Here is a 25,846-nt window from a genome sequence, read left to right as displayed (position 1 = left end):
AGGAAGGAAGGAAGGAAGGAAGGAAGGAAGGAAGGAAGGAAGGACGGATGGACGGAAGAAAGGAAGAGAGATTATGTATTAAATTAAGAATCAGATCACCATTAAAGGACAATATAAAAGAAATAAAAAAGACCAATGTAAAAAAGTTTAAATATTAGTACTTAAAGAATTGAAAAAATAATTATGTGTAATATTTTACTTATAACACTGAGAAATACTCATTATAATGTGCTATGTCCACAAAAAAATGAGAAACAAGTGGTTAATACACTGCTGTGGAGACTTTGTTATTATAAACTTTCTGAGTTTTTGGCAATAAATATCAAAAGCCTAAAGCTTTTTAGTGCTCTTTTACCTCATAAGTCCAATTCAACGAGTTTAAGGAAATAAATCAGAACTACAAATAAAAAAGTCCTACAATTAGTAAGACATAATTTATATTCATATACTATATTATTATGAAAATATTCAATTATGTGTAGAATAATTCAAAGCTTGCAATTACTAATATAAATCTAATAATAGCTATTACTTTATAGAAAGGATGCTTTGGGTTTTCAAGATATTTGACCAAATTGTTAGGTTTTCAAAGAAATGCATCTTTTCTTTAATATTGTTGGCAGCACAGGAACAATAAGCCTGGCATTTAAGATGAGGCTGCTTTGGGCAGGTAGAGTAGTGGGCAGCTATTGCTTAGTTTAGGGAATACCCATTACTTTTTCTGGGAGCAGCACCCAGATTTTATTTGGAGGAATAGTCCTCTCACACCAAATGGATGCAGTGGGAGGACTATAACCCCTATAACCCACTCTAACCTTTCCACATGAAGGCGGTTCCCCGGCTAACCTGACTGACCATCCTCTTGCTATAATGTGGGCCTGCGACGTAAGACTGCATGGCTCCAACACAGGACTTCTGAGGAAATTATTGGGAATGAAGTGATCTCTTCCTGCTACTGAGAGGTTATAAGTCTTTAGCTGCTGATCAAATCAACTAACGAAGAAAAACAGCTCAGAGATGGGGAGAAAGAGAGTTAAAGGTAGAGTTGGAGCTAGAACTAGAGAGAGATTCATATCCATATCTAATCTCCTCATGTATTTCTATATATCAATATATCTATACCTGCCAACTTATTTATCTTTATCATCTACTTATCTAATGCATAATATACTCTGATGTTTATCTCTGGACTTTTCAATTATATGAACCGATGAACTCTCTTTTTGCTTAAGTTAGTTCTAGTTAGGTTTCTGTCACTTGCAATAGTCCCCACCAATACATACTCTCCCCACAGAGACATGGTGAAGATTTAATGAGACTGTGTATCTTCAGTGCTTGGCTGAATGTCTCGAGCATACTAAGCACTCACAATTAGCAGCCAATAATAACGCTGGGAGTAGTTATAATAGTAATGGTAGTGACACATATACACAGTAAGGTAGCCTGGAAGCTGTGAATTAAATCTTTATCATGAATTTTATCTTTGTTTTAGAAATAACCTGTTTAAACCTGGGGAAATAAGGTTTCTCTGTATTCCCTTTCACCTCTGTAAATTTGTAATAACAACACTCTCCGTACTTATGTTCCAGAGAAGCAATGGAAACAGTGTTTCCTTCCTCTGCTATACTTTGTTAATACTTTGCATTTTATGCCTCCAGTCTAGCATTTATTAAATTTGTTTACTTCTGCAGAGGAACATGTGTTTCTTAGGTTCTGAACCACGTCTTTTAATCCAGTTTAACACAATCATCTAGCAAAATGCCTGGTCTATAATAGATGTGGTAAGCGAAACCATGGCCCCCAAGATGTCTGCATCCTCATCTCCGGAATATGTAAATATCTTGTAACGTAGCAAACAAGAATTAAGGGTGCAGATGGAATTAAGTTTATTAGCCGACCTTAAAATAGAATTATCCTGGATTATGGAGTGAGACTAATCTAAACACAAGAGCTCTTAAAAAGGGAAGAAGGAGGCCGAATAGTGGGTAAAAGAGATATGATGGGTGAACAACTTGCTCCACATTGCCGCCTTTGAACACGGAGGGAGAGAACCACAAGCCAAAGAATGTGAGTGACTCTAGAAACTGGGAACTATCTTAGGTGGATATTCAGCAAGGAAACAGGGATCTTGGTCCTACGGCAGCAAGGTATTGAGTTCTGCCAACAATCCAGATGATCAACCAGATTTTCTCCTGGAGCCTCCAGAAAGAAGATAGCCTGTGGCACCTTGATTTCAGCCTGGTGAGATCTGTGTCCCGCTTCTGACCTGCAGAGCTATGAGATAATATATCTGTGCTGTTTTAAGCCACTAATTTGTGTGGCAATTTATTAAGGCAACAATAAAAACAAAACAAAACAAAACAAAAAAACTAATGCAGTGGGAGCAAATTTTTGTTGAATGAGTGAAAATGCAAGAAAAATTACTTAGGGAAAGAAACACAGAACATACAATTTTATATATATCTACCATATGTACTCTTAGACATTTTTCTCTAGTATAGTGAACACGTTATAATAAAAGCAGGAAAAGTTTATGACCCTCTGGAGTCAAGCTTATAATGAGAAAGTCATAATTAAGAGAAGGTCAGCTACTCCAGTTACAAAATAAAGTTCTGGTGAAAAAGAAGAGTACGGAAAACAGTGAGCTATGCTAGACAGGAAGTCAGATGTGTTGGCTTCTGCTGCTGGCCTTTGTGTGAACTTGGAGAAGCTACTTAATTTCTCTAATCTTCAGCTTTCTTATTTCCAGATGTAACTGTTGTGCTATCATATTGGACAAATATGAGTCAAGAAAACCCCTGCTTGTTTCCTCACTCCTATAAACATTTTTAAGTGGCCACCATATCCTTTCTCAACAGGCCAGTCCCAGACATCTCAACCCTTCTTAGTGGTCCAGGCCCAGCATTCCACGGAGGCAACACAAAGCCACCCAGGGCAGCTGGATAACAACTTGGGTCCTTGCAGCTCTAAAACTCCATGACTTTACACATGGAGTTTCCCCTAATTATATGCTCGCATTTGTTTTTGTTTGTGTGTGTGCTAATCAATGACGCTCAAGATATTTAATAAGTTTGATGTTTTTACTGACAAAAGTTTCTCTGTTCATTTAAAAGTTATCTATTTGTGGAAAGAATAATAGAAATGAACATAGATATAAGCCATTCTTACTGTAAGGATCAAGATTTGGAATTTGAAAGCCATCCACAAATTTTGCGAAACTGTTATAAACAATTAGTCTGTATATCCTTCTAATACTACAAGAGTGGGCTAGAAATAATTACAACAAACATATGACTAATATAAAATACAATTTATTTAGAGATAGAAAGTTTATTTGGCTTGATTTTTAACCTCTCTTTTCAAGAGACTTGATTTTTAGAGCAGTTTTAGATTCACAGAAATATTGAGCGGAAAGTCCAGAGAGTAACTAGATTTTCCCAAATAAAAATTTACTAACTGCCGTTTCTTGAGATGAAGGGTTTTCAGACTCAGGTTTAAAATCTTCTAATTATTGAACCATGAAAACTTGGCCAACACATACAACACTGCAAACTGATTGCGGTTCTAAATTCCTTCAAAAAGAGAATCATGAAATTTTCAAAAATAATTTTATTTTACTATTAAAAATGATCTGTATTGGTTAATACTCTTTCTTCTTCCTCATTACTCTCTCTACATAATTATTATCTTCTAAATCTTCTTGGCTGAGCTTTCTCATTGCCCTTATAATTCCTTTTGATTGCTTCCTCTCTTCTAATCCTCTAAAACTTTGAAGTACGAAAAATTTGTATTTATATAAGAATTAGACATTACTTTATTTTTGAACAAACAATACTGAACATATCTTTTTTGTTTCAGAATTGCTAGCCATCCCTCAGAGCTGCTGTAACATAGTACAACAAACTGGGTGGCTTACACAACAGAAATTTATGGTCTCACGGTTCAAGAGGCTGGAAGTCCAAATCAAGGTTTGGCAAGTTTGGTTTGTAGACGGTCACCTTGTCCCTGCGTGTATGTGTGTGTCTGTGTGTGCCACTGTGCCCAAATTTGTCTCCCCTCTGTATGTGTCTGTGTGCCCCAATTTTTCCTTTCTATACGTACACTGCTATAGGATGAATCGTGCCCCTTAAAATTGGTATGTTGAAGCCCTAACTTCTTCAAAGTACATCAAAATGTAACCTTATTTGAAGATAGGGCCTTTAATGAAGTGATTAAGTTAAAATGAGGTATTTAGGGTGGGCCCTAATCCAATCTGATTGGTGTTTGTATAGAAATTGGAAATGTGGACACGCATATAGAGGCCAGGGTCACACACACAAAGGGAAGAACATGTGAAGGCATAGCAAGAAGGCGGCACAGGAGAGAGGCCTCTGGAGAAACAAAATCTACCAACATTTTTGATCTCTGGCTTCCAGAACTGTGAGATTTCAGTCTAGCAAATTAATACATACAGTATTGGATTAGAGCCCACACTAATGACCTAAGTTTAACTTTATTCCCTCCATAAAGACTCTGTTTTTAAATAAGGTCACACATTCTGCAGTATTGGGGTTAGGACTTCAACATATGAATTTAGGGGGTAGGGACCACAATTCAACATATGACAGTTTGGGATACCCACTTAAAATGCAAATTCCATAAGGTGAGCTGTCACATCATTTCTTAAGCTTTTTATTAAGTCTCAGTATTCCAGGTGAGTTAGCAGGTGCAGGATGATGGCCTGAACTCTATTCAACAAAAGTCTTTATAATGCATGTGACAGGCAGATGAAATGTGAGGGACAAGATGACTTTAAAATGAAATATTGATATTCTTATCGACTCCAAAAGGGAGACGTTTTGTTAAAGTGCATCTAACTGTCAGCCCCCTTTTGTACAAATCCTCATAATATCTGTGACAGATGGATATAGGCAGAAGGCACCTGGCAGCTCTGCAGGGCATTACCTACACCACCCTGCCTTCCTGAGGCTTCTCCACTACCTTGGAGGGCCTCCTCTCGCTGATAACAGGGACCATCACAGATTCCTTTGGGTTGTCACCCACTAATGAATTCATTCCATATTTGTTTATTGAGCACTATGTGTCAGACACTTCTGTGGGCACCAAGGTTACAACCATAAACAACAAGAGATCTTACCCCAATCAAGTTCACTATGGGAGGGAGAGGAGACAGTCCAGTTGCATCTCGATTAAGTATTACACAGCACAACTGGAAGTTATGGGCATATATGCTCCCAGGCCGGATGTGGGTTGCCCAGGAAGGCCTCCTAATGAAATAACAGTTGCTAAAGGATTAGCCAGGAGAAAACTTGAGGGAATAGTGTGCTAGGCAGAGGAACCTAATACATCAGCTGGCATTTGGAATGCTGGGTTCCAAAAGGGAAATGATAAGTGAGGATGGTGGGAGATGATGGGGCAACAAGGGTCAAATCTAGCCCCAAGAAGGGGCTTAAAGATCCTTCTAAGGACAGTAGGACTTTGGGAGAGGGACATGATCAGTGCCCAGAATGGGCTGCATGGCAAGTATCTTCCAAACGCTAAATGCACAGACTCTTTGATCCAGCTAGTGCACTTCTCCTTCGTATAGTATTGATCCACCAGATGACATCACAAGTGTAGGAAGTGATCCTTGGTGAACTGGAATTAATAAGAGATTAGAAATCTCCTAAATAGCTGTCAATTAGGAACTGATTACATTGTGATAAATCTCTAATCCATAACTGTCAGTTAGAGTGGGGAAGGAGTTGGCTCAATTTTTACTCTTTAGTATCTTACAAATTTTGTGCCATGTGCATGTATTGCCAATTCAAAAATAAGTAAATACAATTTATTTATTTTAAATGTATGTAGTATTAGTTGTTTTAGTCTCAGAGACATTAGTGTGGTCCCAAGATTTAGCTCCTAAGCATGTACATAGTTGGTGGCGACTCTAAGTTAAAAGTAAGAGATAAGAAAGCAGTGAAGATGTGTGGGGGGCGGGGCATAGTTAAAATAAATGCTCAAGCAGTGAAAATGTCTATCAAATGTTGGCAGACATTATATTGCAAGAGGAAAGGTGGCTGTTGCGAATGATATTGGCTTTGTATCAAGTTCCTGAAAACTGGCCTTTAAATATGATATTGTTGGTAGAAATGTTGATTTATGTGCTAACGTGCACATATAACAGACCTTAGAAGGAATCAGGGGTAACAGTCTTTGCTTCTTCACAGTTCGGAAAGGGACTCTACATTATAAAATGACCTGTGTAGGAAGAATCCATGATGCAATAAGAAACAGATCCTATCTCGGAACAGTTATTTCCCTTGTGATCGGAGTTATTTTAATTTCCCTTGCAATGTTTGTTCCCAGAGTTGAAAAGAAGAAGTTGGATTTCCAGGGGCTTTCTGAGCCCATGTACACTAAGAAAGACTGAACCATGGCAAGATGCTCCCGAATCAACTCCAACAAAGCTTTTCCCCCTCTGATAATGAAATGTTTGGTAAAGGAGGGAATAATAATGAAAGTTACCATGAACTCTACTAGCAGAATCAGTGCCTTAGGTAAAGTCATTGTTTTCAGACTCTCTGCCTGATTTGATCACTCTTTTGATGGTGTAAATTGGTCAATAAAGGGACAGTATATCACATTTGGGACTGAAAGGTAATACAAACAATAAGGTAATAAAGGCAATAAAACTGTTGTCTCAATATAACATTCTAGAAGTTTTATTTCTACAGGGTTTTGTATTTTCAAGCTTTCATTTAGGGAGGTTACACATTTATTCCGTCCATGCTGCTTTTCCTAAATTGAACTCACTTCTTTTTTTGGAATTGTCTTTAAAATTAATTTTAAAGCCATACTTAAAATCTGATTTTCAATTTTTAAACCTAAAATCTTTCCTCATATAATTACCTACTCTACTTGTGAAATTTTGTTATATTGATTACATAAATAGATAAATTATTATATGTGAATTTTCTATACAAATTAACTATATATAATATAACATTGGCTATATGTCTCTGTGTGTATACACACACACACATTTGGATAAATTTCTCAAGGCACAAAGAGAATGTTGTAGAATATAAAAATGATTTTCAAAGAAATTTTCAAAAATTATTTTGAATAATGACTGCATCATGAATATAAAATCTGAGGCTTCTAAATTTTACTAATTTAAAGAAAATTGCACACTGAAGACATATAATAATATTTTTTCTGTGGAAAGTAGACATTATGATTATCTGATAAATTAGAAATTATGACTAACAATAACCATCTCACTTGGTAATTTCAAGCCAAAAGACAAGATTTCAAAATTGGTTAATTTTCAATTCTAAAACTTATCAAATGCAATATTTCCTCATGGGACACAAATACTCATTTGTGGCTGAATATAAATTAAGATAAGGTCATTTAGATTCACAATATTATTCACATGAACATCTTAGAAATTTGTTCTTTGTCTTTACCCTAATCTAAAAATGCTTGTTAACTAATCTGACTGAAAAAGCTAGCCATCTTAGCACAGCATTTTCCAGACAATAGTGAACGAGACAGTTCTTCTTTAACTGCAAAAATATTCCAGGTAGAAAATATTTGTCATGTTCATTTTTAATGTATCATGTGATGTCTCGAACCCAGGACATGGCTGATGAACTGTTGGAAATGGTGTTGCACAGACTGGAAGCTGTGTGTCTGCCGATCTTCTCCTTCGCCTACTGACAAAGCTTCTGCAGCTGTATTGCAGTCAGGATACATTTGCTTACAGGCTAATTTCAGGATGGACTGACTGGTAATTTCCTGTTCCACTAGTGATACAAGCACTGGACTAATAGCCAGGAAATGTGGATCTATTCTTGTTCCTGCAATAACAATTTGGGGGTGGAAGGTGGGAGGCTCTGTTTCATCCTATGTAAAAGCAACATCAGACAAGATGACTTCTGTAATTCAGGCTTGCTCTAAAATTGCCTAAATCTATAATCATGTGAGATTATTGCAATGTCCAAAGCAGCTAAATATCCACAACAGCTACAAGATAGGCATAAACGCTTCACAGAGATGTTTATTTGTAGACAAAGTAGGTAAACACCTTCCGCTAATAAGGGTTCATCTGTTCTGGGAAATCCTTCGTTGCCCAAATTATCTGTCCTAAATTGAAATTCCAGAATTAGAGTTCCTCTTTTGGCTTACTGCTTCAAATGCTACCATTGTCAGCTGTAAATACTTCGGAGTTTTATCAGTCAGGTAGAGCTCTGGGGAACCTATGTAATGACGTGCATTTCATCCCTATCCTTGCTCTAGAGAAAATGTCTAAATGTTTTGATTCAACTTCTGCCTAAGCGTAGACTAACCAACTCACGGCCCAGGAGCTCCGCACTGCTCCTCCATCAGGTGGCATCAGCAATTTGGCTTGAGGAAAGGGTGGCTGTCCATCCTAGATAGTTCAGAGAGGACTAAACATATCTGTCACACAAAATAAGTGTCACTGCTGCTGCACGTTAACAGGCAATGTTGACCAATGTCACTAGGATCCTCCCTAGGTGGCATCAAAGAGGATAGTTTTCTGCTCAGTCCACCTGCAGTGCTCAGTTATCTGGTGACAGGTCAGGAAATGGTCTTGGGCTCAGCTCTTCATGAGCTCCTGGAGCAGCAAGCTCAGGGCTCACTGTGATCAAAACTGGACATCTCTTGGGGCTGATTCAACTCTAGGCCACCAAATGCCTTGCCATGATTTTCTCAACTCTCCCTTGTCTAATCCCTTTCATTTTTCCTCTTATAGAGATGAAACAAAGAAGAACAACTTAAACTATGTTAGAATTTTCCCAAAATGCGTCTAAGTAAACAGACTTTGGAAGGGCATGGTCCATTTTATCAGCAACCCTGGAGGTAGATGAGTATATTCACAAGTTCTTCCTGGCTTTCTAGCAAGGATTATTCAGGATGACCTTAAGCCTGATGGCTTCCTCCCCTGATGTGGGCAGGCATGACATCTGCATTCTCCTCTGGAGCTATGGCACTTTGTCCTTCTGTAAGTACCATCATGCTAGACCAAAGGAAGTCTCCATCTAACTCAAGACTCTGCTTTCAACAACCTGATGGGCTGTGTATCTGGGAGGTTCAGCACTGTTAACCACTTGTAGAGATGAGAAAACTGAACCTTCTACTGGGCATGACATTGTGAAATTTGTAGCTACTGGCAGAATCCAGACGTCCTAATTTTTACTCCAGTGTTCTCTCCCCACATTAACTCCTGCTGCCCAAGGCAAACGAGCTATTGGAAATGCCTCTGGAGTTGGAATCAAGGAAGACAATCTCAAATATGAGTGGCCCAAACTCAGATCTAAACATATGAAGTTGAATAAACCTCAAAGAGTACAGTGTTTTAATGGATGAAGATGTCCCAAGCACATAAAATTCTTACATTTGACTTAGTTTTTTTATAACCTATTTTCATATTTCTTTATTTTATTCTGGTCATATCCTCTCCATTCACACTTCTCTTTTGGCTTAAATTTTTTTATACATTTATGAGAAAATTTTGTATGGCATCAAATTGTACTAAAACTAGTGTCATTTCATTATTCTTTTTAAAGAAACTCCCTCATTTTAGAAAAAAAAAACATATTCGCACAATGGGGAAAATACATAAATTAAAAATAGCATAGAAGTAGAAATTTAAATCTATAGGTAGCATATTTTTCTACTGAAATACTCCTTTAATGAGAAAATTTTTTTATGTCATGGTATCTTATAAAATTCTTTATCAACTCCCTAGTCGTGTCAAAACTGGATTTTGGAAATGATCTTTCATAGTTGTGAACTCTCTCATGTGAATTATGAGACACAAAACATAAATATTTTTTCTAATTTGATCAATATATATGTCAAAGTATTGTATACCCATCTTTTTCTCTCAACCCATAATTTACTTCCCTTGCCTGCAGGCAATAATCTTTTTAAGATCCTTTGCAGTAGCAGAGTCTTAACCACGAGGGGGCGCGCGTCCTCCACAGCATCATTACCAAGCCTGTCAGAGTAACCAACAGCAGCCCACAGTATTTTCCCAAGAGGCAGAAACATAACCTTATTCTTGTCACAGCTACAAAATGAAACGCAAAATTTACATATAGTTCTCAAAATATGTTTTATCTCCATTGTCAGTAACCCCAGCAGACCAACTTTTACTCTTATTTCTTTCAATAATTTCTCTATGAAAAATATAGCAGCAAATCATGTTGAGTCTATTTTATCTATCAATCAAATGGTAATTTTCATAATGTTTGTTACCATAGCATCCACAGCCTGTGATCCTCTGCTACTCCTCTTTTCTTAATGTTGGTTCACTACTACAGGTAAGCAATCAAGGATTTCTCTAAGGGATTCTAGAACAAGGCAAGGGAGCATGCAGAGGGGAAACTTGTGTAATTACCACAGTGATGAGTTGACAACGTGGAATCCACAAATGACTCCACCTCCTCACTTTAAAGGTAAGGAAACCAAGTTTCTAAAATAGCAATGTGTCATCTGAACTGAGTTTGAGAACAGAACCCACTTGAAAAATTTTAGTTCAATAATGACTAACATTAAATGACAGGTTCCACCCTGACAGTGCTTCAGAATTCATCCCTAATTAATTTTTCAAGCAATTCCTTCAGCAATGTGTCAGCTTTATTCTTTAACGAAAGAGAGAGAGAGAGAGAGATCTCAGACAAAGTGTCTTTTCTTTCTCTTCTAAAATGAAAGCAGAGTTAAACATACAAGGAGGGGCTCTTCTTGTCATCTAGGTTTGTGGTCAGAACTTTTGGTCATGACCTTCTGTACTATCCTCAGTCAAAGACATTGTATAGCAACAGAAGGATGCTCAGATATTTCAGGGTTTTTTTTTTCATTAGTTATGGGCTTACTAAGGATCATAGACACATTAAGTAGTAGATGATCGAAACATAAAAACTTCAAACATTCAAATTTAGGACATGAGTAAGTAATGTAAGCATTATAGAGAAACAATGCTTTAAATATTGAACCTAAAACTGTTACAACAATTATGAACAAATCCTGATTATTTAAAGAAATTTTATATGTTCTGACTCTTCTAATTGGTTAACTGATCCCAAGGACTGGAATGTGCTTTTCTTTGATGATAGGAATCATAAGCAAAATAAATATCTAGTAAAAGCCTCTGGGATAGGAAAAAGTGGGCATCCTAATTTCTACATCTCTAAAAGGCTGGATGCAGAGGACTCTAAGGAAAAATCATCGCCACGATAATTGGTTGTCACCATGGAGAAGCACCTTAAACAAAAATTGATCCCCACTTGGACAGCATCTGGCAATGAGCCGTGTGTAGTTATGTGCTTACTGAATACTTATTTGAGGTTGATTCTTAGAGGGGATCTCTATCCTTCTGGAAGCTATGAGTTGGAAATATTTCCAATCATAGGGAAATCACTGTAATTAAATACATTGAATTTGAAGGAAACTCCATCTATTACTTAAACTCTTAATAATAAATGATTATATTTTTCAGTATATAGAACAGAAATAAAACCATTTATCATATTTTTTTAAAGGAATTTCTAGAAGCAAAATGAAGACCAACCTAGTTGGTGAATTCTTTAATAAAATTTTGGTTAGTGATTGTCGTTATACCTTTTTTCAAAGAGGAAGAAGTCCAACAGATCTGCTATTACTTGCAAACATGGAAAGTTATCATGAGCCTGTCATCAGGTGGCTTTAGATTATCTGCAGTCAACTGGGAAACCAGGAAAAGTACTTCTATTTCTCTACTATATTTGGTCTAATTCTGTCTGAGGACAGAAGACACTTCATTCAAAATATATAAAGGCATTTGAGAAGACTCGTATTCACTTCGAACTTATCTAAAAGGTAAGTTTTTGTATCTTCATGTCCATCTGTAAGAGTTGAGCCTCCCAAAAATTGTGTGATAATATTTGGAGAGAAATATAAAAGTCTTACTAATTTCCCTAGAAATGTGACAAGTCACTTGGATCCATAGGTTTAACCAGTGGTCTCTAGGAAGTGTTCTCTGGCCTAACTTCTGCCTAAAAGGAGACTATTCTGGGGCCCATTTTGGGGATCCTCATCAGTAGTGACAAAGCAGCAAGCGATTAGCATCAGAAAATATGTCTCTTCAGGCCAGCAGCAACACTCCAGGGACCTCTGGGACATAAAGTGGAAAATGATGGTTGCTAGTTATCGAGACAGACAATGTTTCTTCAAGGAGGCCTGGGACACACTTTAGAAAAGAGGATCAGTCTGAAAATTAGTACCATTTTTGTTGAAAAAATTTACAGAATTTCAAGAAAAAATGCCTTCAGAATTTATTCTGCACATTTTTGAGAAGTTTAGTAATAAAAGGAACATGAGCCCAACTGACTGCAGTGAAAGAAAAGTTAGATTCCCAAATATTCAGTGATGAGATTGTCCCCGAAAGCTTCTAACGTCAATGGCATTTTTCTCTGGACTCAATGGCAAGTCTCTATCCTGTCTTTGAAAAAAAGATGAGATGTAGCTATGGCTATGAAAAAGCTGATTTTACAAAACTCAAACAAAATTAAAAATATAAGGTAGACCTTCTGCTCATATTGTGCAGAAAGAGATTAAATCTCATTTTTAGCTTTCTGACAGCCTTGAAAGCATACAAAGAAAGGGGATGAACATCCGAACCCATATTTCACACATACTGATAAAAGAGCAGGAACCAGGAGTAGATGAAGACAACTACCTTACCCTTAATTTATGGTCGTTGTCTACTTTGAGAACCTGGCAAAAGCTACTGAACATCTCTAGAAAAAAATCTACATGCGTGTGAATGAACAAACATACAAACTTTACATAAAATTCCACAAGTTTCTCTGAAGTCCTAAAATCATCATTGAGTTGAAGGCCTTATCTTGATGACCCTTTATTGAAAATTTCATGTGAAAATCAAGTAATTTAACAGCCTGTGTTTGGTGAATTTGGGCTCAGATTCAAAGGAAGAAGATACTAATATCCTTCCTTCCTTCCTTCCTTCCTCCTTTCTTTCATTCTGTCTCTCTCTCACTCTTGCTTTCCCTCTGTCTTCCCCATCAGAGAGGAGCTACATGAAAAATGATCTCACATTAAGTCAATGGAATAACAAAAATGATTGGTAAGTCATTTTACACTTCAGAAATCACTTTGTTAAACACAATGGCTATGGCCTATTGATGACGTGTCTCGTGCTTCTCCCTTATCTCTAATCCTTACAGCAAACGTGCGTCAAGATGTTGCTATTACTGATTTACCAGTGAGGAAATGGTGGCTCAGAGAGAATTCATAGTAGAAAGAGAAAGGAAGTGCGTGTCTCCTAACCTTCGGTTAGATGTCCTTCCCACAGCGCTGGGCGGCATAAGAAATGCTCATCCAGTTTTCAGGTGGGTTCTTACTGGAGAGCTTTGGTGGACTGTCTCTTGATAGCTTATCACCTAGACTTAGAACAGTATAGGCATGTAAATAAGTGATCTAGAAGTGATTTGATAAATTCTCATGTTGAGCATCTCAATATGTCACTGTCTTACGGAGCTTTTATAAAGTCTGATATAAGAAGAGGGGTTTCATGTTTCTCAATACTTATCAAGGTGTTTTATTCTTAAAACTTGAAAACTACATGTGCCATGATCAGACCCCTAGTTGCAGGTATATTGCACAGCACTTTGTTACTACGAGAACATAGAGCAACAACTCTGAAGAGCACATCGCCAGGCAAAGCGTCATGCTCTCACTTGTCCACTCACCATTTATGTCAAAAACAATCTACTCTTATCCTTTATATCTTATTCTGTGTCTAAATTATGCAATGCAAAGTGAATATTGTTCATGGGAAATATAAGATAAAATTTTATCTGGTCTTTATCATGTGGCTCTAAAACACACACACACACGTGAATAACAGGTAGACGTTTTTTAATGCTCTTGATACTGGCTTAAGGTAAAGTAACAAAACACTTCTCAGAAAATAGACTTGGCATATAAACTTGTTATCAATTTGAAGAAGAAACATGATTTCTTCTTAGGCTATACAAAGGCAATGTGGGCAGACTCCAACCTACTCTAAGTCAAATTTAAGCATGTCTAATGATTGCTGACATTTTGCCCTCAGAATTATCCTTTTACAAAGATAATGATTGTGGTCACAGATAGACTACAGTTAATGTGGCATTTCCAAATGAAGTCCTTTTAAGACTTCTATGAAGGAAACCATGGAAAATGAGCAAGCATATCTTCAAGGTTACATCGGTGGAAAGTAGCAACAAAGCAAACAAACATCACATAAGAAAGCATGAAAGGCTAGGCGACGAAACCGTGCCGTGCTCTGTACCTGTACAGATGAAACTGGAGAGTCCCCCGTAAATGACTTCATCATTGTCAGGCAATATAAACGGACACCTCGTCTGAACTTCCAAACAGTATTGCTTGCAAGGAATTGTCTTTCTGCAGTTAAACTGTGCAACTTCAAAGTACTGGGAACACAGCCAGGCTTTGTAGACAATCTGCAAAAAGAGAAGAATCAAAAATAGGGAGGGATGATAACAGTTCTGACTCTAATGAAGAACATGCTGTACTGTGAGAAGCATGCTGTGGTGTCAAGTGGATCATAGTAAAATCCTCATTTGGAGAAAACATATTTACACAATGTCAGGGGCAAGTGATAAAAACGTAGCAACACAAGTCTGCAATAGAGCAACACCTTATTTGATTGAGCCCTTAAGAGAACAGGAAAGGTAATATGGCGTTCTATTTTGATGTAACTCATTTGAAAAACAGTGGAGTTAGGCAGGACCTGAAGTTTTTAAAATCTAGTGATATAGAAAGTAAAAGAAAAAATGGACTGTGTTGAGACACTGTATTTACTGCAGTGTGCGTAGTGAGTCAGTTCTCTGAGCAGGAGTCCCTCCGGCTATACTTCCGATGTGCACTAGATGGCGATGAGTCCTTTGCAATGACTGCCCAGCAGGCAGTGCAAACAATGCCCCTTAAAGCTTGAACTCCACTGTGTGTTCACCTCTCATAGTTAGATTTCTTTCTGTCACCACATATTTGACCCCTTTTGCCCTGTCTCCCTCGCCCCTGCCCCTCACAGTGTAAATATATAGATGCCTTACTGTAAAAGTGTATAGCTGAAACTTATTGGATTTCGTTAACCAATGCCACCATAAAAAATATATAAATAAGATTTTTTTAAAAAAGATATTATTGGAAAAAAAAAAAAGCTTGAACTCCAGAAGCACAGAACAAGTAGCGCTGTTTACATTTATGACTCACATGTAAAGCATTAAATATCTTATCTTCTGAAAGCCTGGAAACACCCGACCCAGCTCAGACATAACGTGGTTAGAACCACAGGAAGGAAACCTCATCAGAACCACAAATTGGACCTTTGAGATACTGTGTGATCCACATGAATATTTATTAAGTATTTATTTAACTTAATAAAATGTGAAATGATTATGATTTCATTTGTTTTTGATAGGTCTCTAGGAAAATAAATATTGAAAAAAATACTTTCTCATATAATGAAACAAGCTGAACTTAAACTCAATTAAACAATGACAAAAATAACCTATCTACAGTACAGATTGCTGTGATTCAGGTATTTCCCAATTTCTTGGCACCGGATTCTGTTTAATCTGTTTCTAGAGTTAATAATATTCAGGTAAGATTTTGTCAACTATGTCCTATCAGACAAGCGAATGGTTCATGTTAAATGTACACCAGAAATCACAAATACTAGACTATAATAACAAGAACAATAGCTAGCATTTATCAACTTTATACTCTGTCCTAAGCAAGTTATATACATTTTTTCCCCCAGGTAATTCTCAGCACATACATAGAAGATAACTATTAGTCATGTGATTCATACAAATAATAATTAGCATTGGCAGTTAAGTGGAAAATCAAGAATTCAGATCAACATTCTGTATGATTCCAAATCCTGCACTCTTCATAATTATGCTATGTTTAATTAGAAACTTTTTTTAGGACAATTTAAGAATTCACAAGGGAGTTTTTGAATTACTCTGAAATTAGCAGTGAGTTGCATGTGCCCAGTCAATATCCATTTGATGTAAGGAAGATTGTATTAAATTTTTAGCATAACTTTTTATTAGTTTGATTAAAATGAAGCTTTACTCTTTGATCAAATGTGCCTCAGTGGGAGTAAAATGAGATACATGTGAAATTCAGGTTTGTTTTTGGATAGCTAAAAGTAATTTTACTTGCTATCATCAATGGTTTATAATCACCATATAATATGATAAAGATATACAAATAATTAGTATTCTTATAGGTCTTTTGAAGAATGAGTATTCTTACAGGTCTTTTGAACAATGCACACTTATAAAAGTGTACACTGAAAACTGCACTAGAAATAACGCTACAATAACTGAGCAAGCCCCTAAGATTTGTTAAATTTCAACTGGGAAATGGTGTGGGAGGTGTGGATGAGGGACCTGGTGGTAGAGGTGCCGGTGACGTCATGCTGTCAGAAACAGGCTAAAGGCACTATTCTCAAAAGAAAGAAAAAGGCAATGGGAAGTCAAAGATGTTTTTCAAAATACTATTTATGTTTGCGTAACATGACATAATTTGTAATAGGTCTATGACATTTACGATATAAACTGAGCTGTAGTCCAAGAACGGTCGGTGCCTGTTTTGTGATTCCTGGTGGAGATTTCTCTTTCTAAGTACTAGAGGAAATTGAGTGTGTTTATGTATATAGCCCTAACAACAATAAAATTCCTATCGAATGATAGCTGACGTTTTGCTGACAAAGAAAGCTTACATTCTGCACATTTCTGGGATTCTAAAGATGAGCATTATCCCTTTTTTCTTAGGAAATACTCCTGTGCAATTGCAGAAAATAACATGTATGTATTTTTCTGGGCTAGAATGTGCTCTCCCTTTCTTCTCACAGTTTGTTTTTGCACAATTATTCAAATTAAAATGGTTTCTGAATATGAAGTCACATCCTGTGCTTACAAACTCTATCTCAAGAAACAATCTCTGCTCGCTCACAGATGATGGGGTGTCACATCTCGAAGCCTCTTGGGATATATGCACATTCTCTTTCCAGTCAGTATCCTTACCATTGCTCAGTTGGAACAGATCCATTTTTATTCTACTTCAGCTATATTTCATGCCATTTCAGCTATATCTCCTGTGCAGATTTTTGACTTAAAAAACTAGTAAGTCATCAAAGCAGATTTTATAAATATCAAGTAGTAGTTAAAAAGAAAAATGATTATGATCTGCAGAGCCATTAGCAGAATTCTGGATCTTGCATGGGAAAGTAATGACCTCTCCAGCCAGGTTTCCTTGCATCATCAATTCTTAAGATCTAAGTCTCAGGCTTTGAAATGTGATGGAAGATCTCTCCTTCAAGTCTTAAGCTTTTTCTAAAATTTTAGTTCTAGGAATGCGCTGTGTCTGAACGCTATCGGGGAAAACTTCATGGGCAGAAAAAGAAAGGCAAGGTTCTTATTGCTGTCTTCAATATCTGAGGGAATTGTTGTGATGTAGAGATGCCCAGAGCTTTTCAAATGTGAAATTAGAGGATAAGGACAAAAGACAAAACGGAGAGGTAAATATGGGAATAAAGAAGAGCTTCTCGCCAGAAGAGATGTACAGAAGTAAAATGGGCTGCCTTGTGAGGTCTTGATTTCTCTATAACTGGAAAAATTCGAATGGAGTTTAAGTAACTCTTGCCCATATGCTGTGAGGAGGATTCTTGTGTTAGAGTGAGAGAAATCAATGCCTCTGCAATTCTTTCCAGCGTCTTATTGAAATTTTTTAAGGGAAGGAATTTGAGAAAGTTGAATGTTTTGCGCTGGCACAAAGCTAGAGAAACAAGATGCTTCATTTTTAAAAGAACTTTTTAAAAGTACTAAAGGAGTTTCAAACAAAAGCACATAATGTAAAAATGAATATACTTGTCTTTTTCATAAGAATGTTGTAATATAAGGAAGTTAAGAAATCTTTTTTATAATGGGTTAGCCTTACTCTATTGAGAGAAATGTTAGGTACTTCTCTAGGTTTCACTGAATGGTATAAATATTTATAAGATGCTAAGTGATAATTTTGAGAAAGAACAAAAATGTTTCTAAGTTCTCTGGTGACAAATTAATAGCTAAACTATATTTATCCACACCCCTCGTTGAGGGCATGTACTTATTTCTATCCATAGAAGTAGTTATGTTTGCCAGGTAATTATGCTCATGGACACTTCAAACGAATCATTTTCCCACACTCTCATCTCTGCTCTGCACCCCTTGGGAGTGATTATTGACTATACGAAAACTTTGCTTGGGCAGCTGCTCATCACACACTAATAGGAAATATTCTCAAGTTACGGTCTAGAAAATGAAAAGACTAATTTATTTAAATGGCCTAAATGAGAACATCATTTTTATTTAATATTTGGGTAACAATGTTCTCTTTTTCTCTCAAAGCATTTTCTCACTTGTTATTTTCCTCATGGAATCTTTGAGACCTGTTTGGAAAATATTTTACAAAGAAACTGAATTACAGAAAGATTGTAGTAGCAAAGAAATAGAATCCAGGTCTTGACAGGAGAGCAGCACTTTTTTCTTTGGGAACTCTGGGAACCGAAGCTCATCTGGGAGGATGTAGAAAATATGACTATACAGAAAGGTCTGAATCTCTGGAGTCATCGAGATGTGGCATTTCAGAGTGGAGAGGTCCTGGAGATGGCCTCATTGAGCCCCTCATTTTAAAGCGGGAATTGGGGCCTGGAAAGATCGTAATTGATGGCAATCCAAAATCCCCGACATCCAGGCCAGTGTTTTCACAATACACCACATTATTTGGAAGACAGCATCTGAGTATTATTCATTCCTAACATATCCTCTTGTTCTTCTTTTTTTTTTTTTTTTTTTTTTTTTTTTTTTGGCAAGTAATTCCAGACTAGAATTGCATATTTGAAACTCTCTTGCAATTCCGCAGAGTGGGACATAATGAGCTACCCCCACCTGGTTCTTGGACTGACTTCCGGGTCTCCTTGGCACTCCCAACCCTCAATGACGCGGGCTTATTTGAAGATGTGGGCCAAGACAGCAAAGAGTAAGGGGAGGAGAGGAAATCCAAGAAAGCTGTGGCCTACTGACCTCATTTCGACTCTTCATGAAGATTTTTTTTTTTAAGATAATTTTTTGTGTTCAGCAAAGTTTTGGTGATAATGGTGCAAATGTGGTTGAGTTGAAAATCTTGGGAGATAGAGAGACAGAGGGAGGATTCTTTGCTTCTTGATTACGGGAAGTGATGTTTAACCGTAGGGCTCTGGAAGGGCATGCTTTCTTAAGATGTAAGGATGAGCCTGAAATAGTCACCATTTTGTTCATTAGAAATTATACCAGTACTCTGAATAATCATGGTTGTCAGGATTCCATGATAAATGAGTCAGTAGTTCCCTGCCAGGTTCCCAGTACCTCCCTTGGTTCTGGATATTCCATGTGACTATGGTTAATCTTGTGGACAGCCTTTCACAAAATGCCTAAGATTAATGGTTTTTCTAATAGAGGCTAAGACTCTCATTTCTTTTAAATATATTTGCTTCCTTTCTCAAAATCTATATCTGTTTTAGAACTAAGTAGCAGATTTATGTTACAAATATACGTTAGCCTTCTGAGAAAAACATCATGTCGGTTACAAGTTTTTATTAAGAAAAATGTCAGGTATTGAAAATAGATGTTGTCTTCATATTAGAAGGTCGATTTCCCTTTTTTCCCCCAAGTATTAGTAAAGACTGATTCTTTTTACATTTATAATATGAGTTAGTATATTTTATGAGACCTTTTTCTGACAGTTCTGATGTGTTAGTGGCCTGGATTTTGAGTATGTGAGGGTGAAATAATTGGTTATGTAAGCAATAGTCTGCTATAGCAACTGCCTCAGGCTAATGCTCTTTGATGCATAACACATGTTGTTATAATTATAAGTGGAGGTGAAAGTCAAAATAAATTTTCATATTCATATATCTGAATGCCTTCTTTCTTCTCTCTTCTATATCTGTGTCAGTGTCTGGTTAATAAGGCACATTACACCCAGAAAACAGAAATAGTGATGTATTCTAAGAGGAAAACAAGAAATAAAAATCCCTGCTTAAAGATGAGCTGGGTCACCCATGGAAGAACATTAAGAGATGAACAGTACACTGAGAATCAGGCTACTTGATCCACTGAAGACTTAAAATGTCAGCACACCTTGTCCTCCAGGACTTGGCTCCATTTCCTGAATGAAATGCAAGTGTCTTCCTATTTAGTGATAGTGACCCACATTGGAGGTCCTGTTATAACATTTGGTCTAGTCCCCTGAAGTTCAGAACTCCCCTAGCTTCCTGGAGTTGCCCTACATTTTCAAGTCCACCCAGACCATTCCCAACACCATGCCAGAGCTCCAGGCTCAATCCATACAGGAGAGGAAACTAGACCAAAAAAGGCAGGGCCAGCCCAGGTCAGATGCGGTATCATGGAGGTAGGTCCACAGACACATGACGGTAAAGATGATGAAATCAGCTCTACTGAGCTTTCTCGATTAAAGAATGTTCCCATCCAAAGATGGTCTGTCTGGGGCTTAGAAAAAGGGAAACCAGAAAAAAATTGTCAATGTGTTTCCAGCACTATGCAAGGGCTACAAAGCCAGTTTAGTTTCTTCTTTGCCTCTCTGCCTCATTAATATGCGTCTTGCATTGTATACGCTCAATGACTTCCTCGTTTCATCTTCCCTTCCCTCCTCAGCTAACTAGGAGTTGCAGACAGAAACTGTCCTTCCTAAGCAACTTCGCTTCTCTGATGATAAACACAGTTGCTAAAATAGGTTATTTTTCTACGTGACCTCTTGGCAGCACCTAACATTGCTGATAAAACTCCTTGAAATGCCAGCTCCTCTGATTATGGGATGCCATTTATCTTGGTTTTCCTTTTTACCTTTCGGCCATTCCTTCTCGGTCTTCATTTGTTGTTCTGTTCTTATTGTCATTTGTTTATTTCCTCTGCCACTCCCCAAAATGTTGATATCAGTTAGGCCACTGTTCTAAACTTTCTTCTATACATTCTTTCTGGGCAATTGTCTACTCTCATGGTTTGATTATCATCTTTGAAATAGCGAAGCCTAAATCTTTATTTCCAATGCACATCTCTCATTCCCTTCCCTTCCCTTCCCTTCCCTTCCCTTCTCTCTCTCTCTCTCCATGCCCCCTCTCTCCTCACCCCACCTGATCTATCTGTAAACTATCTCCTAGATGTCTCTGTTTCAACACTCTTTAACATCTCGATCTCTACACGTCGAGAGTGGAATTCAGCAACTTCCCTTCAGGGAGAAGCAAGATGTGAGAAATCTGGGAGCATCCTTGATACTTCCTTCTGCTCTCTCCCACAGCTATTTTATTACCAAGTCCTGTGAACTTACCTCCTAAATATCTCTAATACCTGTTCAAATTTCTTGATTTCTTTTGACACTATTATCATTCCAGCCAGCCATTACCATTGCTCATCCCGATGACTGAGTGGATGGACCCACAGACCTATCTTGGTACACTGTCATGCCCTCCTCCTCCATGCTGTTCTCTACACTGCAGTTAGAGTTATATTTGTAAAATGAACTTGATCATTTCCATATTCTACTTAAATCACTCAGGGCCTCTCCACAGCACTCAAGAAAAATTGTAGCCTCCCGAATGAACGCAGACTTTTGCAACCTTGCCCTGTTTAGCATTCCAGCCTCATTTCTTTCCTCTCATCTTTACAGTGTACCATGTGGAGTGATCGCAGGGTCACTGAATGTGCCATGCCCTCCATGGCTCGGCACCCATGCTCTTCCTTCCACCTCTTTTGCAAATCTCTTAGCCTGGTTGACTCCTATCCACCCTTTGTAACCTTATCTCTAAGCCTTTCCTAACATAAGCTGCTCTCAAGACTCTGAAATCAGCTCTTCCTAGGGACTGACGCTAAGTGTGGCACTCTTTCCCCTGCTGCCTCCCCTTCCGGGGGCTTCATATGTTTTTGTATTCCCAGTGCCCTGAGTGTACCTGGGAGAAATTTATCTTCCATGGAATTCTCACTGGGCATGTGTTTCAGGGCCTTCAGGCTTGCAAAGCACCGTCTTGTGTTTTGGTGCAAGCCAGTCCACCTAGCTCTGAGACCCTGCATAGAGCAGAGACTCAAACCGTCAACCTTGATGAACCTGCAAGATCTTAAATTCTATGGATCTCTTTTGGAAAGATCAGGTAACTCTTTTATGAGAAGCCAAATAAATCCTAAAGAGATAAACTTTTAAAAGCCCACTTCATGAATTAAATCTCTCTTTCTGAACAGATGCCATGGTTTAGGTCCCAAGACATGACATGGGGTCAGGTTGCAAGCAGACAATATTTTCGCACAGAAAGGAGACAAGGCATGATGTACAGAGCTCATGTGAGGCCTGCAGCACTTCACGGTGCCGAATTTATTCCGAACTTCTTATTCAAAATGGATGAGCCTCGTGGGCTGAGATTATAGCAAAAGGGGTCTGGCAGACAGATCACAGTAACTCAGATCTTTTCAAAAAAGTTCTGTTGTACATCCAGAAATGAATATTACCAATAACAGGAATAGGTGAATTAAGCTCACAGTTAGAAAATAATCATTGCTTTTGGTGTCAAGAAAGATCTCCTTTAAGGAGCTGCCTTCGCCGGATTATTGCGTGCATGACACAGGTGGCAGGAGGTCCACTACTGGGCACTGAAAAGGGAATTCTTTGCTGGAGACGACTCCAGAGTGTCTGCCCTGAGTGGACATAGCTTTTCTAAAGTGGGAAAGGGACAGAAATAAATGAAAGCTCCTTTTGTAGGAATGGAATGCAGCAGTATTACATGTCACATGGTCCTCTAAACACACTATGTATTTAAACCTGGTCTGTATTAACTACCATAAAAGTGCCACTAATCCTATTAAAATATAGAGCTTTAAAAGTCAGTGAGTGAACGCTTTAATATATATTCAGTTTTAAGCTCTACACCTAAGCAAGTTGAGAATATTGAAAAAGATTTAAAAAGTGAAGAAAAGTGAAAAATTAGTGAAGAGAAGTGAAAGTGAGTCTGTAGGTAAGAAATTTGAAACTAGTTTTAAGTATATAAAGCAATAGAATTCACCAAGGAAAGAAGAGTGAATATATGAGACTTTTTTTTATTTTATAGAACTCATATAGGAATTCATGGATCACTTGACAATTAATAAATAAATGAGTTTTATAATCCAGAATCTAGAATATATTTAGAAAATACCAATACATTCAGTAGAACTATAATAAGTAATCAGTAAATTCACTAAAAAATGCAGATATATTCATTTTTTCACACAACTAAATAAAATGATACTTCCTATAACTGCCTCACTTCATAAAAATACACAAAAAATGTCTAAAGAAAGTTAATTCATAGCCTTGTCATAGAACCTAAAGTAAAATACAGGTTCAAAAATTTTTTTTGAAATAATAAAGTAGAATTAGTTATGTAGCAATCCGATAATTTTACATAGCTGTATACCCTATAGAACAGAATACAAAATGTTTTGGGTATATATCTAACTTTTCTACTTCTTTGCAATATTGTCAGGTCATATTCTAATAATGCATGAGTGCAACCCTACTTTACCAAAACCAGATTCATAAAGTTTTCAATTAAAACAGTAATAATCTATCTTTGCTCAAAGAAGATACTACTGCCCCTTGGTTGAGTAGGCTAATTGCATTCTTTATTTTTTGTATGGATGTGAATGTTTCCGATTTTGTCTTCACAGAGCAGATGCTCTCAAACAGCTAGTGGCTAATATTATTACAGTGTGTCCTGGTTGCAAGGAGCAGAGACAGGAAGAGTGACAGCTCCTTTTGCAGACTATGAGCAAACCAGCACCTTGAGAAGGCAGAGTATTATGCCATGTGTGCCCCCACCAAACATGCCATTTATTTAATAGTCTGTATTGACAGTCGGAAAAATGTCAGTGGTCCTATTAGAATTTATAGCTTTACAAAATCACAGAGCGAACACTTCAAAATTCTAATTAAAAAATGAGCCGTAGCCTGTTATCATGAAACAGAAGAAGTTAATTGATTTCTATGAACATTGGCTTCAAAGGTATCATTCAGTCTATCTGTTAATCCAAAATTATTTATTCAGAGGCAGCTATGGGCCTGACAGTAGACAAGCACTCTTGAGAAGAGAAATGGAGGGTAAGTTAAAATTTTCAGTATAAGTCGTTTTACCTGCCATCAAAAATAGTATTGTCAAATTATAGGAGACGGGGCAAGATATGCTAAAAAAGTGTGTAACTATCAGGTGCATTGGTTTGAAGAATGACTGTAGGTGGAGGGAGTTTCTGGAAGAGAAAATGAGACAGTCCATGACAGTGATGTGGCATGTCAAATGGAGAAATGCAGTGGAGATTAGTGTGCCTGTGATACAGGGGGAAAAAAAAGGAGGGACAAAGAGTGGGAGAAAGACAGAAAGGATGGAGGCAGGCAATTAAATATTTACTATACTCAGTTTTTCTGCTAGGATTCTTCAGTGCATTATCCACATGAGGTAAGTGTGATTATTCCAGTGTTTCAGAGATGATGACTAAGACTCAGAGAATTTTAATTTGACTAAGCATCCACAGTAGAACATAGCAGAGGCAGGCTAGTTCAGGTCATTTTCTTCTGCACGTCCACCCACATCTAAATGTATTTTATTGTACACTACAAACAGTTGAGTGGAAACAAATGCTAACTCTCGATAGTTTTTGTAGAGTTGTTCCTGGGTTGCAAGAAACATCTCTTTTGAGAGTAAGCTTTGGAGATTCAAACATTTTAAACACTTCATAGTTTGTTTCATATCTCAGTAAGATATTTCAGCAACCGCTATATATTTTATTCTATAGTAAAAGATTTTAAATACAGCCAAGGATCACAATGTTTGTGATCTTAACATGTGCTTGAAACTCCAAGCATTGGTTACATGAGTAATGCTACTATTAATGAGAAAAGAGTCAGAATTATATCTGAAGAAAATTGCTTAACACTAGAACTAACAGCCAATTAGAAAGCTTTTTTTTCTAGTCTGAGTCTTAAATCCTCCTCTCTCTCTCTCCCTCACCCCAGTCTGGCTGATTATTTTCATGATTTCTCATGCAAACATTTATTCAACTATTAAATTATATAGAATGGACACGAAATTGTATATCTTGTAAATAGTACTTGCTAAATAATCTTCACTCTAACCATTTAAAATTTTAGCATATTTCTCTTACATAAATACTTTATAAAGTATACACATGAACCATTGCATCATGTACACCTTAGAAAACATATACAAAACATAAGCGATTGCAAAGAACAGGATAAATGGTAACTGCAAATAGAATTTTAATATTTTCTCATCACACTTTATTGGATCATCTTGCAGATGCCCTGGGTGTGCACACTCCACTTATAAAAGCCTGGAAAGTTCAAAAGAAATTGTAAACTTTTTAAGTACCAAAAAATAATCATGTAAATCGTGAAATTATGTTGCACAGACATTTAAAACATAGCTCTTGCTTAAATTGTGCAAGCAAATTTTAATGAATTTTATCAATCCAACTAAATGAAAAACAAAAAATTATAATGAGGGCAAAAAACTGATCTGTCTTTATTCATCAGTTGATAACTCCACCAGTGAGAGGACTTGGCTTCTGGCTGGACTCAGTTATTATTTCTTGAATGAATGAATGAGTGTGTGTATACACAAACTGAAGATAAATCTTAATGACCACAGCCAGTGAAGCATGCCTATGTAATTCCCTCCTGT

The 25,846-nt window shown here is 37.1% G+C and overlaps 1 protein-coding gene and 2 long non-coding RNA genes across 9 annotated transcripts in view; 2 read left to right on the top strand and 1 right to left on the bottom strand.

The window, feature by feature from the left end:
- Positions 1–7,819, top strand: part of LOC120605349 (uncharacterized) — a 21,607-nt gene extending 13,788 nt beyond the window's left edge. The window contains exons 2-4 of the long non-coding RNA XR_005653615.1: positions 3,859–3,968; positions 6,349–6,539; positions 7,627–7,819. This is a non-coding gene — a long non-coding RNA (uncharacterized LOC120605349). The remainder of the gene's footprint in view (positions 1–3,858; positions 3,969–6,348; positions 6,540–7,626) is intronic.
- NALF1 (NALCN channel auxiliary factor 1) overlaps positions 1–25,846 on the bottom strand; it is a 538,865-nt gene that overhangs the window by 18,650 nt on the left and 494,369 nt on the right. For 5 of the 7 annotated variants that reach the window (XR_005653614.1, XM_039866302.1, XM_039866309.1 and 2 more), the window contains exon 2: positions 14,348–14,519. Coding sequence is in view for 6 of the 7 variants with exons in the window: in XM_039866302.1 (XP_039722236.1) it covers positions 14,348–14,519 (172 nt within the window). In the remaining variant the exon portion in view is untranslated. Of the gene's footprint in view, positions 1–13,207; positions 13,455–14,347; positions 14,520–25,846 lie in introns of those variants that run through there. The other 2 variants (XM_039866305.1, XM_039866304.1) reach the window with 2 other exon arrangements.
- Positions 10,338–13,416, top strand: LOC120605350 (uncharacterized). Its single transcript, XR_005653616.1, has 3 exons — positions 10,338–10,472; positions 11,647–11,871; positions 13,239–13,416. It is a non-coding gene; the product is annotated as an uncharacterized LOC120605350 (long non-coding RNA).

This window comes from Pteropus medius, unplaced genomic scaffold, assembly GCF_902729225.1.
Source record: "Pteropus medius unplaced genomic scaffold, Ma_sr-lr_union100, whole genome shotgun sequence".
NCBI lineage: Eukaryota > Metazoa > Chordata > Mammalia > Chiroptera > Pteropodidae > Pteropus > Pteropus medius.
The sequence above is the reverse complement of the archived record's forward strand: the minus strand, read 5'-3'. Positions and strand labels throughout refer to the sequence as shown.